The 15,701-nt window shown below is 39.0% G+C and overlaps 1 protein-coding gene across 4 annotated transcripts in view; it reads left to right on the top strand.

Moving 5' to 3' along the window:
• LOC139766591 (serine/threonine-protein phosphatase 2B catalytic subunit 2-like) overlaps positions 1-15,701 on the top strand; it is a 401,759-nt gene that overhangs the window by 350,579 nt on the left and 35,479 nt on the right. For all 4 annotated transcript variants that reach the window (XM_071695445.1, XM_071695444.1, XM_071695446.1 and 1 more), the window contains exons 9-11: positions 4,327-4,420; positions 6,425-6,551; positions 10,914-10,991. In XM_071695445.1, the coding sequence (XP_071551546.1) occupies positions 4,327-4,420; positions 6,425-6,551; positions 10,914-10,991 (299 nt within the window). The remainder of the gene's footprint in view (positions 1-4,326; positions 4,421-6,424; positions 6,552-10,913; positions 10,992-15,701) is intronic.

Genomic DNA, 15,701 nt, shown 5'->3' with positions numbered 1-15,701 from the left:
TCTACACGTTTTTAGTCTAATATTTGGCAATTGCTGGTGTTTTAGTGGATGCAGCAAACATTTTGATTGTAATGATTGGACATCAAGTAACTATTTCTTGATTCGGAGTTATATATTAGATGAAAATTTAGTTGGTGTTCTGGTAGGGTCATATACATTGTAGAGATGTAGAGGATAGCTCATATAATGAAAGTAAAGGGACTGGTACATATGTGATAATACCTGTAAGCATGCACAAAGACACACCTGAGCAGAGAAGAGCTCCAGGCAATGCTCCCTTTTTTTTTTTTTTCCAAGATTTTGGAAGGTCTGTGGCTTCTGTTTCAGATTTAATGCTCAGGAGTGTTGCCAACTTCATCCAGTCATTTTTGTACAAGATCAGATTTTAAGATTGTGAATGGCTAACATTGAAGGAGTGATGAAGTGTACATTAGTTTGACTGTCTGAAAGTGCAGCTCTCACAGATGGGAGTACAATTTTAGCATAACCAAAAGCAACTCTCATTATCAATTGAAGATCAAAATTCTCCACATGATTGTGGTTGTTTGTGTTCGTAAGCTTCATTGCTGTTACATATGCTGTATTACTTTAGGGATTCAAATGAAGATGTTTTGCACTATATGAAACTGTAAAACACTTGGTAAAGAGGGCATTTCAGTTATAAAGAGACAGACCTTGGGAGATATTTGGATTCTCATGATTGGGTCATGGAAACAAAACCTTTTTAGTGTATACTGAAGAATTCTTGTATCAACATGCCACTGAATGTACTGGGATGAGAGGGACTTGTAACCCATCATTGCTAGATATTTGCACATATACTTAGAAAAGCAAATGGATTTGTATGTAGCATTTATGGATCTGGAGAAGGCATATGATAGAGTTGATAGAGGTGCTCTGTGGAAGGTATTAAGAATATATGGTGTGGGAGGCAAGTTGTTAGAAGCAGTGAAAAGTTTTTTTAAGGAATGTGTACGTGTAGGAAGAGAGGAAAGTGATTGGTTCTCAGTGAATGTAGGTTTGCGGCAGGGGTGTGTGATGTCTCCATGGTTGTTTAATTTGTTTATGGATGGGGTTGTTAGGGAGGTAAATGCAAGAGTTTTGGAAAGAGGGGCAAGTATGAAGTCTGTTGGGGATGAGAGAGCTTGGGAAGTGAGTCAGTTGTTGTTCGCTGATGATACAGCGCTGGTGGCTGATTCATGTGAGAAACTGCAGAAGCTGGTGACTGAGTTTGGTAAAGTGTGTGAAAGAAGAAAGTTAAGAGTAAATGTGAATAAGAGCAAGGTTATTAGATACAGTAGGGTTGAGGGTCAAGTCAATTGGGAGGTAAGTTTGAATGGAGCAAAACTGGAGGAAGTAAAGTGTTTTAGATATCTGGGAGTGGATCTAGCAGCGGATGGAACCATGGAAGCAGAAGTGGATCATAGGGTGGGGGAGGGGGCGAAAATCCTGGGAGCCTTGAAGAATGTGTGGAAGTCGAGAACATTATCTCGGAAAGCAAAAATGGGTATGTTTGAAGGAATAGTGGTTCCAACAATGTTGTATGGTTGCGAGGCGTGGGCTATGGATAGAGTTGTGCGCAGGAGGATGGATGTGCTGGAAATGAGATGTTTGAGGACAATGTGTGGTGTGAGGTGGTTTGATCGAGTAAGTAACGTAAGGGTAAGAGAGATGTGTGGAAATAAAAATAGCATGGTTGAGAGAGCAGAAGAGGGTGTTTTGAAATGGTTTGGGCACATGGAGAGAATGAGTGAGGAAAGATTGACCAAGAGGATATATGTGTCGGAGGTGGAGGGAACGAGGAGAAGTGGGAGACCAAATTGGAGGTGGAAAGATGGAGTGAAAAAGATTTTGTGTGACCGGGGCCTGAACATGCAGGAGGGTGAAAGGAGGAGGGCAAGGAATAGAGTGAATTGGATCGATGTGGTATACCGGGGTTGACGTGCTGTCAGTGGATTGAATCAGGGCATGTGAAGCGTCTGGGGTAAACCATGGAAAGCTGTGTAGGTATGTATATTTGCGTGTGTGGACGTATGTATATACATGTGTATGGGGGTGGGTTGGGCCATTTCTTTCGTCTGTTTCCTTGCGCTACCTCGCAAACGCGGGAGACAGCGACAAAGCAAAAAAAAAAAAATGTATATATATATATATATATATATATATATATATATATATATATATACATATATATACATTTTTTTTTTTTTTTTTTGCTTTGTCGCTGTCTCCCGCGTTTGCGAGGTAGCGCAAGGAAACAGACGAAAGAAATGGCCCAACCCACCCCCATACACATGTATATACATACGTCCACACACGCAAATATACATACCTACACAGCTTTCCATGGTTTACCCCAGATGCTTCACATGCCTTGATTCAATCCACTGACAGCACGTCAACCCCGGTATACCACATCGCTCCAATTCACTCTATTCCTTGCCCTCCTTTCACCCTCCTGCATGTTCAGGCCCCGATCACACAAAATCTTTTTCACTCCACCTTTCCACCTCCAATTTGGTCTCCCTCTTCTCCTCGTTCCCTCCACCTCCGACACATATATTCTCTTGGTCAATCTTTCCTCACTCATTCTCTCCATGTGCCCGAAACATTTCAAAACACCCTCTTCTGCTCTCTCAACCACGCTCTTTTTATTTCCACACATCTCTCTTACCCTTACATTACTTACTCGATCAAACCACCTCACACCACACATTGTCCTCAAACATCTCATTTCCAGCACATCCATCCTCCTGCGCACAAATCTATCCATAGCCCACGCCTCGCAACCATACAACATTGTTGGAACCACTATTCCTTCAAACATACCCATTTTTGCTTTCCGAGATAATGTTCTCGACTTCCACACATTCTTCAAGGCTCCCAGAATTTTCGCCCCCTCCCCCACCCTATGATCCACTTCCGCTTCCATGGTTCCATCTGCTGCCAGATCCACTCCCAGATATCTAAAACACTTCACTTCCTCCAGTTTTTCTCCATTCAAACTCACCTCCCAATTGACTTGACCCTCAACCCTACTGTACCTAATAACCTTGCTCTTATTCACATTTACTCTTAACTTTCTTCTTTCACACACTTTACCAAACTCAGTCACCAGCTTCTGCAGTTTCTCACATGAATCAGCCACATATATATGTACATATATATATATATATATATATATTATTTTTTTTTATTATACTTTGTCGCTGTCTCTCGCGTTTGCGAGGTAGCGCAAGGAAACAGACGAAAGAAATGGCCCAACCGCCCCCCCCATACACATTTATATACATACGTCCACACACGCAAATATACATACCTACACAGCTTTCCATGGTTTACCCCAGACGCTTCACATGCCCTGCTTCAATCCACTGACAGCACGTCAACCCCGGTACACCACATCGCTCCAATTCACTCTATTCCTTGCCCTCCTTTCACCCTCCTGCATGTTCAGGCCCCGATCACACAAAATCTTTTTCACTCCATCTTTCCACCTCCAATTTGGTCTCCCTCTTCTCCTTGTTCCCTCCACCTCCGACACATATATCCTCTTGGTCAATCTTTCCTCACTCATCCTCTCCATGTGCCCAAACCACTTCAAAACACCCTCTTCTGCTCTCTCAACCACGCTCTTTTTATTTCCACACATCTCTCTTACCCTTACGTTACTCACTCGATCAAACCACCTCACACCACACATTGTCCTCAAACATCTCATTTCCAGCACATCCATCCTCTTGCGCACAACTCTATCCATAGCCCACGCCTCGCAACCATACAACATTGTTGGAACCACTATTCCTTCAAACATACCCATTTTTGCTTTCCGAGATAATGTTCTCGACTTCCACACATTCTTCAAGGCTCCCAGGATTTTCGCCCCCTCCCCCACCCTATGATCCACTTCCGCTTCCATGGTTCCATCCGCTGCCAGATCCACTCCCAGATATCTAAAACACTTCACTTCCTCCAGTTTTTCTCCATTCAAACTCACCTCCCAATTGACTTGACCCTCAACCCTACTGTACCTAATAACCTTGCTCTTATTCACATTTACTCTTAACTTTCTTCTTCCACACGCTTTTCCAAACTCAGTCACCAGCTTCTGCAGTTTCTCACATGAATCAGCCACCAGCTGATATATATACATATATACATATATAATTTCTTTCTAGCCTATGTCAATCTTGTTCTCACATCCATACAGGTTTTTAACACATTCCCCAGCTCCTCCTCTATCAGAAGTCCCACACCCCCTTTTTTCGAGTGTGTTTGAATTATTGTGGAGATCTGTAGTAACTGGTATTTTTTTTTTTTTTACAGGTATCGTATGTATCGCAAGAGCCAAACAACAGGTTTTCCCTCCCTAATCACAATATTCTCAGCTCCTAACTACCTAGATGTGTACAACAACAAGGTGAGTATCCTTAATGTATATTTAGCATGGGTACTAGCAATTGTTGACTTGAATGTGAAAGTGGATAATGTGGCAGTTGAGGGTATGGATAGGGATATAGGGTATTAAGATGAATGGAAATGATGAACAGCTTGTAGATTTGTGTGCTAAAATATGACTGTTGATTGGATGTAGGAATGGAAGAGGGTATGCAACCTAGATTTTTGCATTAGAGAAAGCTGAAGTTTGGTTATCATTTATGGATTTTGGAAAAGTATATGATAAAGTGAATTGAGTAATCTCTGGGACTTTGTGACTCTAGAAGGTGAGTATGGAAGATATTTGAATGCTGTTAAGCACTTTTAAAATGGAAGTAGTGCATGTGTGAGTGTATTGGTGGAATAAGTGAGTGGTTTAGAATAAATGTGGAGTGTATCAAGCTTGTTTTTTTGTCACCATTGTTATTTCATATTTTATGGAAGATGATTTACATGAGAGCAAGTTGGGTTGATAGTGTTGTAATTCATACTTGATAGGGGAACAGAATGGAAATCACTACAGTTCCTATATGCTGATGATACTGTGTTTTTAGCTAAATCAGATGAGCTGCTCCAGTGAGGAGGAGGATGCTGAAAGTTATTACAAATCAAAATAATACGATTTTATTTGAGAGGGATGGGAGAAAAAGAACTGGAAGTTGTGGATGAGCTTAGATATTTGGGAGAGAAGAAATTTTTGTGGGAAAACTAAAGTTGAGAGAAGAATCAAGTAAAGGAAAAATAGAATGTAGATGTACTGAAAACTTGGGTGAATGGACCAAATTAAGTCACAAGCATAGGAATTGCAAGAAGCTTATATGAAGAGATACTTTTCTTAGCTATGATGTATGGATTTGAAACCCAAGTTTATACTAAACTGATCTAGGTGGATGAAAGATAAGAGCAGTAGAGATGGGGATAGGGGAGAAAGAATACTTCCCACATATTCCCTGCGTGTCGTAGAAGGCGACTAAAAGGGAAGGGAGCGGGGGGCTGGAAATCCTCCCCTCTCATTTTTTTCTTAATTTTCCTAAAGAAGGAACAGAGAAAGGGCTCAGGTGAGAATATTCCCTCAAAGGCCCAGTCCTCTGTTCTTAACGCTACCTCGCTAATGCGGGAAATGGTGAATAGTATGAAAATAAAACAAAAAAAAAACTTGGAATTAAGAGTATAGACACTGAAGAAAGGATAATGAGGTGAGAAGAATATGTGCAGTGAAGAGATCATTAGGATGGTTTGGCATATGGCAGGTTTGTCAAGAAGATATGTAGTAATACAGTTTGTCAGGAAGATATGTAGTAATACAGTCACTGGTACAGGGTGAGATATATCACAGTAGAAAGAGATAGATAGATTCTCTGATTAGGGCTAGGGATATTTCTGATAAGGATGCAAGAGAAATAATTTTTAAGGGCCCAAGTCATGGACTAAAGTCCTCACCAAGGCTGTGACTTGATTGAAATATAGAGGTTAATGAAAGGGAGGAAGAAGAGACAAGGGAAAGTATTTACAAAAAAATGTAGGAAGTGAAAAACCTGTCTTTTAAGATGTGTTGGTCATAGTTATTGGGAAAGACATGGTCCAAATGAATATATGAAGTATAAAATACATAGTATCAAGGTCAGCATGAACTTTTGAACTTTTACAAATAAAAATTACAGGGGTAGCATTGATGATTTTAAGATTCAGAGAGCTTGTTTAACATCATGATATTGAATATTGCACAGCATGAGACTATGTCACCACCCAAATTGGGGTAGGACATTGCAGACGTTCATTCCAAGTGCACTTTTTCCACAATGAAATATTTTGTCTTCATATACTCAATGCAAAGGAGATCAAGTTTCAAAGGTTTATTCTCTTGAAATATTAATACCTAGATGAGACAAAGTAATTGTCTTAAATGAGTGTTATATTTTTTAGTTTCATTTCCACTTTGTATGTGCAGATCAACATATTGAATGTCTTTTCATCCTTTTTTTCTTAGGCTGCTGTTTTGAAATATGAAAACAATGTGATGAACATACGGCAGTTCAACTGTTCACCTCACCCCTATTGGCTACCGAACTTCATGGATGTCTTCACATGGTCTCTGCCATTTGTAGGAGAGAAGGGTAATGTTAAATGTTTCATGAATTCAACACTAATCATTAACATGTCTAGATTGTGAAGGTACAGTGTTTTGCAGTAATTGCTCATAAAAGTTTCAGGTGTCCCAGATACTTTGATGTACTGTTAAGTGGTTGAGAGCTTCAAATATTTTCATATTCTTTCTTTTCTTTCGTATTTGACTGCCATTTCCCACATTAACAAGTGCCAGGAACAGATGAAGAAAGACCACATCTCTCTCATCCATTCTCGAGCTGACATGTAATGCACTGAAGCCACTGCTCCCTATCCTTATCAAGGGCCTAAAGACCTTTCCATGGTTTACCATGCTCGTTTCCCATTCCCGTTCAGTTCATTGACAGCACGTTAACCCCAGTATGTCATGTACAAGCCCCAGTGTCTCAAAATCTTATTCATTCCATCCTTCTTCCATATGGGCTCCCATTTTCCTTGATCTCTCCTCTTCTGACACATATATCATCTTTGTTATCCTTTCCTCACTCATGCTTTCCATGTGTACAAACCATTTCTACACACCCTTTAATGCTCTCTTAACCATACACTCTATTTAATTTTATACTATGTTGGCCCTATGTCACCTAATGGAGAGGAGACCTGCCCCATTATGGGACTCCTGTAATGGCGGGTATCCTGGAACCTGTTCTAATGGAATGTCAATAATGTAGGAGTCTCATAGAGTCATATATGAATTTTCTGATAACAATGGAAGGAAATAAAGTTTTTGAGAAATTTAGTATGATTGGAAATGGCTCGGAAGGCAGTCAGAAGCTTAAAGCTCCTGTTTTTACTTGTCCAGGGAGTTTACTCATAGTGTCACTGAAAATAGAGTGTTAAGTTTCTTGAAGCCAATATGTATTATTTTATGTGCATAGTTTGAGGTTTTTAGTGTCTCTCAAAGGCAAAATGTATAATTCAGTGAAAATACTCTTAGGTTTTTAGATATTCTTTTCATACTAAGAATTGCTGGATTACTGTTAGGTACTTTTCAAAGAGAACAAAATCAGAACACCTATCCTTGCTTTACTATTAAAATTTAAGACACTGGTTTCAGATCATGGTAGTATGTTCCTTATATAGATTAGTTCTCAAGACATGGTTTTGAATTCTCACATTGAGATTGTGGAGCATGAAATCCCTCAAAACTACTAATTTTTATTGTGAGGAGGAAGAGACCACATCCATTGTCTTTCTGGAGAGAAATATTAAAAAAGTAGATACATGTTGATTGCCTCAAGGTAAATTGATGCAGGTACTCATTTGTATAACCAAATGGAGCAGACTTCTCCCTTCCCTCACCCTCTTGTTTTGTGTGTTGATGAATCTTGCCACATGACCATTTCCTACAGAAAGACCCTTTATATTCTAACATCCCTCCTTGAATTCTGTCATTTTAACCTGATGATGCTATTAACAGAAAAAAAAAAACGAGGAAACCTGGATTCTTCCTTACAGTTACATCAGCTTACCAAATTCTTTTGGATTCCTTTTTCTTGCATCTGGTATCTCACTGTAGTCATTATCTCTTGGAGATGTTAGTAGTGCACAGTTACTTTTAATTTGAGGATATTTAAGATGTAAGATGTATCCCAAAAGCTGTAAATGTCTAGTAATATGAAGACACAGCTTCGAAGTAAAAGTAATTGAATTATTGTACTGTCATCTAGCCTACCACAAGAGATTGGCTGAAAAAGCAAATTTTTAGGTGGCTGCCTACATTTACATTTTGGTTAGAAAGATGTACTTAGAGGACTTACCATTGACAAACACATCAATGTATCTGCACTGCAATTATCTTTGGTACATTTAATTATCTCGGGTGACAGTTTCATTTTATTAAACTGGTGGTTCCCTAGGTAGTCACTATAAATCACCAGGGGTTGATGGAACTGTGCAGGGGGTTAGTAAATGTGTAGGGTTCAACAGGGGGTTGATAATGTTCTGGGGGTCAAAAAACTTTAACTTTGAAAGTTTTGTTGGTTAATAATATATAAAATCAAGGAAAGCCAGATTAATTTTCTGTTTCTCACATAAAAAGATGGTAAACTATGATTTAATGCTTATCATTAGGCTGGTCCATCTCATTAAGAATGTAAACTTTTTCTGTTAAAAGGTATATATTATCTGCTAGTTTTTTCTACACTTGTTCTGTTTTATGATTTGATTTATGTACATATAAGTAGTGGTGATGTGAGAAGGAGATGAAGTGAGTATTTTGAAGGTTTGTTGAATGTGTTTGATGATAGAGTGGCAGATATAGGGTGTTTTGGTTGAGGTGGTGTGCAAAGTGAGAGGGCTAGGGAAAATGATTTGGTAAACAGAGAAGAGGTAGTAAAAGCTTTGCGGAAGATGAAAGCCGGCAAGGCAGCAGGTTTGGATGGTATTGCAGTGGAATTTATTAAAAAAGGGGGTGACTGTATTATTGACTGGTTGGTAAGGTTATTTAATGTATGTATGACTCATGGTGAGGTGCCTGAAGATTGGCAGAATGCGTGCATAGTGCCTTTGTACAAAGGCGAAGGGGATAAGAGTGAGTGCTCAAATTACAGAGGTATAAGTTTGTTGAGTATTCCTGGTAAATTATATGGGAGGGTATTGATTGAGAGGGTGAAGGCATGTACAGAGCATCAGATTGGGGATGAGCAGTGTGGTTTCAGAAGTGGAAGAGGATGTGTGGATCAGGTGTTTGCTTTGAAGAATGTATGTGAGAAATACTTAGAAAAGCAAATGGATTTGTATGTAGCATTTATGGATCTGGAGAAGGCATATGATAGAGTTGATAGAGATGCTCTGTGGAAGGTATTAAGAATATATGGTGTGGGAGGCAAGTTGTTAGAAGCAGTGAAAAGTTTTTATCGAGGATGTAAGGCATGTGTACGTGTAGGAAGAGAGGAAAGTGATTGGTTCTCAGTGAATGTAGGTTTGCGGCAGGGGCGTGTGATGTCGCCATGGTTGTTTAATTTGTTTATGGATGGGGTTGTTATGGAGGTGAATGCAAGAGTTTTGGAAAGAGGGGCAAGTATGAAGTCTGTTGGGGATGAGAGAGCTTGGGAAGTGAGTCAGTTGTTGTTCGCTGATGATACAGCGCTGGTGGCTGATTCATGTGAGAAACTGCAGAAGCTGGTGACTGAGTTTGGTAAAGTGTGTGAAAGAAGAAAGTTAAGAGTAAATGTGAATAAGAGCAAGGTAATTAGATACAGCAGGGTTGAGGGTCAAGTCAATTGGGAGGTAAGTTTGAATGGAGCAAAACTGGAGGAAGTAAAGTGTTTTAGATATCTGGGAGTGGATCTGGCAGCGGATGGAACCATGGAAGCGGAAGTGGATCATAGGGTGGGGGAGGGGGCGAAAATCCTGGGAGCCTTGAAGAATGTGTGGAAGTCGAGAACATTATCTCGGAAAGCAAAAATGGGTATGTTTGAAGGAATAGTGGTTCCAACAATGTTGTATGGTTGCGAGGCGTGGGCTATGGATAGAGTTGTGCACAGGAGGATGGATGTGCTGGAAATGAGATGTTTGAGGACAATGTGTGGTGTGAGGTGGTTTGATCGAGTAAGTAACGTAAGGGTAAGAGAGATGTGTGGAAATAAAAAGAGCGTGGTTGAGAGAGCAGAAGAGGGTGTTTTGAAATGGTTTGGGCACATGGAGAGAATGAGTGAGGAAAGATTGACCGAGAGGATATATGTGTCGGAGGTGGAGGGAACGAGGAGAAGTGGGAGACCAAATTGGGGGTGGAAAGATGGAGTGAAAAAGATTTTGTGTGATCGGGGCCTGAACATGCAGGAGGGTGAAAGGAGGGCAAGGAATAGAGTGAATTGGATCGACGTGCTGTCAGTGGATTGAATCAGGGCATGTGAAGCGTCTGGGGTAAACCATGGAAAGCTGTGTAGGTATGTATATTTGCGTGTGTGGACGTATGTATATACATGTGTATGGGGGTGGGTTGGGCCATTTTTTTCGTCTGGTTCCTTGCGCTACCTCTCAAACGCGGGAGACCGAAAAAAAAAAAAAACATATCATTTACTTAATATGTGATTGGGTTTTGACGAAGGGTCAGTAAATCTGTAAAGTGGTTGCCAGATTCAGAAGTTTGGGAACCCACAAATTAAAATGATTTGTTCTTACATGCTGTTACTTGTCTAATGTGTGAAAGCCTTTCAAGATCAGTGTTTTGTCATGCTCCTGTTAAAGGTTCAGTGTTTTATGGTTTTATAGTAGACAAGTTTTGTCTATTTCTTTGATTAATTCCAGTGCTATTAAGAATGTATTAAGAATGTATGTACAGTGTTTGATGATTCAGATTATAGTATCATCTCTTGCTTTGTATTTAACCTTGCTCATTTGAATTTCAGTGACAGAGATGTTAGTGAATGTACTTAACATCTGTTCTGATGATGAACTAATGGATGGCGAGGAATCACTTGATGAAGGTAGGTACCTAAATGGGCTCATTGTATTTATTAAGGGTTATACAATCAAAGCTAGGTAATGGGCAGCATACTAGACTTTACCTCAGGCTGATAGAGGTTTAAAATTACTAAGGGGTTTGTTGGTAGACACCCCAGTCAGTATTCAAGGAGAGAAAACTTGAGGTTAAGGTCTTAGATGATAATACTAGAGCAGTCTACTTCATTCATGTAAGGTAGAGTTTTTAAAGTTTTCTCACCCTCTGGATGCCAATTTTCAGTTACTGTTGCACAGCAGTTTGAATGCCCAATTTTATATAAGTAAGGCACTCGGTCAGAACTTGGGTTTCGTAAAGTAATGCCAGTAGTATTTAAGTTAACCTTAGTTTTGTTTCATGTTCTTTTCTTTCAGAAATTGTCTAAATATTGTTTTTTGAAAAAGGTTGAGTGCCCATGGAATCAGTGTAGTGAGTGAAGTAAAGGATTATCAAATGGATGATACTTTTCTATATGGCCTCTTGCCATCTCAATAATGGTTGTGTTTCCTTAGCTATATCCATATTGATTTGCCTTTCATTCAAGGAATCTACACTCTTATGTTTCATATTTACTGTTACAATTAACTGCAGACACAAATGTTTAGCTTTTCTAATGATGCAGTGTCTGCAAAAAATCTTGTTTGCCTTCTGCTTACATTTTCAAAGGCGATATCAAATTCTTATGTTTTATTTGTTTGCTGTCTCTCCTTTGGCCTTGATTACTATCTGCAGATGGTGAAGTTTGTGAAGTATTGTAAGTCCATGTTATGGGTCTATAGGGATCATACAAGACACTGATGAGGTGTTTCAGGAAGCTGCTGCCTGATGCTTTCTGAGCACCCATTGTGCTTGGAAATGTCACATGTACCCACATTTTCTTGCTTCCATGCAGGAACTTTGGCTTTCTAAAGAGTTTCTTAAGAAAGATAAAAGCCAACCATTTGAAGCAAGATAGAAGAAATTACCAAAATGAAGTAGCAGCTTGAGGGGAAAAAAAGAAAAAATAATTCCCTTAAGATAGCTTGAGGCTCACACCATTAAGAATGCTTGTCCGTGTCCAGAAGTATGATGATTTCACCCTGAGAGTGTCATATGTGTGTTCCCTTAATTACCCTTAGCCTTGTGATTTCACCCTGAGAGTGTCATATGTGTGTTCCCTTAATTACCCTTAGCCTTGTGTTGCCTTTGAAAATATGTGGGGGCATACAGTTTTTCTGCAGATGCTGTAAGCTAGAGATGACATCCATTAAGTGGGAATTCAAACAACCCAATGGATTGATCATATACTCCTCAAACAAGTGGCCATTTAACCCAGTGACTGTTAAGGTGGCATAAATGGTATGGATTACCTGTAGCATTTGAATGTGTGAGTATGCTGTATATAATCTGGGACTTTTGAATGTCCCATTTTGGGGTAAGTAGGAGGATAGTGCATCGGAAATTAATTATAGTAATTTTTGAGTGTTACTGTTACTAGATCCTTGCCCACATGTTCTCTACTTGGCTGGTCAGTGTCTATTAAAATTTCGAAGGGTATATAAGAAGAGTATGCTACCAGAGCAGCAGAGGAAGATTCCATTCACTGTGTGAATTTTATAAATGCCTTAGAGCATTATCTTAGATTGAGCAGTGGTCTTAGTTCACATGATGTTTGTTCCCATACTGCTCAAGGGCAAAGAAAAACATTAAATATGTGCAAAGACTGTAATTTGGGATAGTTTTAAGGGAAGATTTCAGTCTTTTCTATTTATATTATGGAAGTTAGCATTCACTTTTCTTGTTCCTTAGAAGTTGATAACACTTTGTAGATAATAAATCAGTGATAATAGTACAAAGTGTATATATATATATATACCTTGTCATATCATAATCAGTCTTAACCTGACTTCACCTACCTGTGGTTACATCATGAGTGAAAGGTCTCCATCGGCAAAGCTATGTCATCATATGTTGATGAAAGGGATTACAGTCTCATCGAAGAGCTTCTCATTCAAAAGTAGACCATCATTTCCTTGCTACTGGAAGTAGCACAGCCTTAGAGCTGCAAGAGCTCCTGGAAAAGGGGTCCAGGAGTAAAACCAGTACTCTTCAAGAAAGGGAACCTGGAGCAATTGTAGAAACATGATTATTGTGATCTGGTATAGATATATATTGCAGTGTTGTTTTATGGATGTTGTATTCACATTGGTGATTGAAATTCTGGAAACTCAAATCTGAGAAATTTCTTTGGATAATTTCAGCTTTAGTGCTGGACAGATGTTGGATATAGGACTCAGGGTCCAGTCAGTGGTGTTATTTGATTGTAACTGTTTGCTTGAACACTTGTTGCATATGCAGACTAGCTATTTATGTTTAAGGTTTGAATGGGGTCTCCTTTTTTTTTTTATACTTGATCACCGTTTCCCACGTTAGCTAGGTAGTGCCAGGAACAGATGAAGAAAGCTGCATCTTTTCATATCCATTCTCTATCTATCATGCAGCTCCCAATCCACAACCAAGCCCCACAAACCTTTCCTTAGTTAACCCCTGACACAAGTCTTCTTTCCAGGTTCACTTACTCTCACCTTTTTCTCCTCCCTGACATTCTCTCTTCTTTTTTGAAAACCTCGACAAATCTTCACCTTCGCCTCCACAAGATATTGATCAGACCTCCAGCCAGCTGGCCCTCTCAACACACTAACTACAAAAAGTCTCTCTTTTACATGCCTATCAATTTATACGTAATCTAATAATCCCCTCTTATCATCTCTCTTGCTCACATATGTGTACTTGTGTATATCTCTCTCTTTTTAAACCAGGTATTCCCACTCTCTTTAAACCAGGTATTCCCAATCACTAGTCGTTTTTCAGCACAGAGATCCACAAGCTCTTCACCATTTCCATTCTCAACACCTAATACCCTCTGCACTTACCCTCAACTGCCACATTACTCACCTTCACATTTAAATCACCCATCACTAATACCCGGTCATTTGCACCAAAACTGCTGACACACTCACTCAGCAGCTCCCAAAACGCTTACCTCTCAAGATCTTTCTTCTCATAACCAGGTGTATAAGCACCAGTAATCACCCATCTCTCCATCCACTTTCAGTTTTCCTCACATCAATCTAGAATTTACTTCCTTACACTCTTGTACACTCCCACAAATTCAGACATCCCAGCCTGAGTCTTCGAGGAGGATGAGCACTCCCCGCTTGATTCCATCTATTTCCTCTTTTAGAAAGAGTAAAAGTAAATAAGAGGAATGGTGTTAATGGATGGAAATTCTCCACTCCTGCATTGTCACTTCATAAAAGGAAAAGAGGACGGAACTAAGCTGTGATCTTTCCTTAAAGCTTCTGTTGTCTGTTTCCTATGTTGTATTCTTTAAGTGGGACAAGTAGTAAAACCAAAAAAGGACCATGTATAATGTTCTTTGGTATCAAAAATCAGTTTTGAAATATCTTGTATTTATATACTTAGAAAACGTATGAGGTTTATGAACGTGACTGCCACTCTACCTGCCCTTTTTGTCAGTCTTAAGAGTCTTAAAGTGGATGTGAAATTGAAGCTAAATGGTCGGATTCCTACAAGTTGGTTACAGGGAGATGGGTATGGCTAACTGCTATCTAACAAACAAAATAGGTTTTCAGTGGGTATTAGTCAACTCTGCTTGTAACTTTTTAGGTGTTAGTGCCTCATATTGGAAGAAATGAATTCTCTTTTTCCTAATTTTAACTAGTGTTTAATGGGCATGCCACCTTAGCCTCTGGTAGGTCATAGGTTTGTCTCTGTGGTTTATTCATTGTGTTGTTACATAAAGAAGTCTCTTGTTGTTTTGGTGACTTCCTCCCTCAGGCTTTTAACCAATTTATAGACTTATTTTTATTTCATTTTTTTTATTGGTGTGCATGTTTACCTGTGATTTACCTGAGGAAACAAGAATTAGTAAAAAAATTGTGTAAAATGTTGGAGTCTTATGCTGGCCATTAAATGGTTTAACATTGTGAATATGTTTAAAGAATTAGAGATAAGAGAGTTTCATTTTTAGTGTCCATTACAATACTACTTCATAGACATTGCTTCCATTGGCACAGAAAGGTGAACAACCTATTCTCCCACTTTCTTTTTTATTTGGCTGACTGTTTTCATTTGGAGGAATACTTTGAGTGCATTTCAAATGCATGCAACCCTGAGTAAATTGAAATATATGTTTAAATGATATTCACTTTAGATAAGATCTTAATAATGTTTCTCAGTCATTTTTCTGGTGTGTTTGTGTGGAAGTAATTTTATTAAGTGGGATTTATGAAATTAAGGACAAAACGTAGATATGCAATATTTTCAAAGGGTTACAAATATGTAAAGTTACATATAAAATGAAAGTTTCTGAACGGAAAAGAGAATGTACTTAATGACAGTTGAAAACTTACCCAAGTTCTGGCTGTAAGTGCCATTCCTGTTGTGAATGCAATACAGTATAGATTGAAGGGCTTTAGAGGGGTATGTTAAAGCAGTTTAGGTTTTTTCCATTGCGTATTGGGAACGTAAAGATTTCTCAATAAACTTCATAGTAGTGCTGCTGGCAGCTGTGGTCAAGCATTTGAACTTTTTTCAGATATTCTTTGTCTTCATGTTAATCCCTCAGTCTTTTTAAGTATCTTTATATTGTTGTGATATTTCTCTTGTTTAAATTGCCATGGACTCTCAGACT

The sequence above is a fragment of the Panulirus ornatus genome, chromosome 58, assembly GCF_036320965.1.
Source record: "Panulirus ornatus isolate Po-2019 chromosome 58, ASM3632096v1, whole genome shotgun sequence".
In the NCBI taxonomy this organism is placed as follows: Eukaryota; Metazoa; Arthropoda; class Malacostraca; order Decapoda; family Palinuridae; genus Panulirus; species Panulirus ornatus.
Note: the sequence above shows the minus strand (reverse complement) of the source record. Positions and strands in the feature narration are given on the sequence as shown.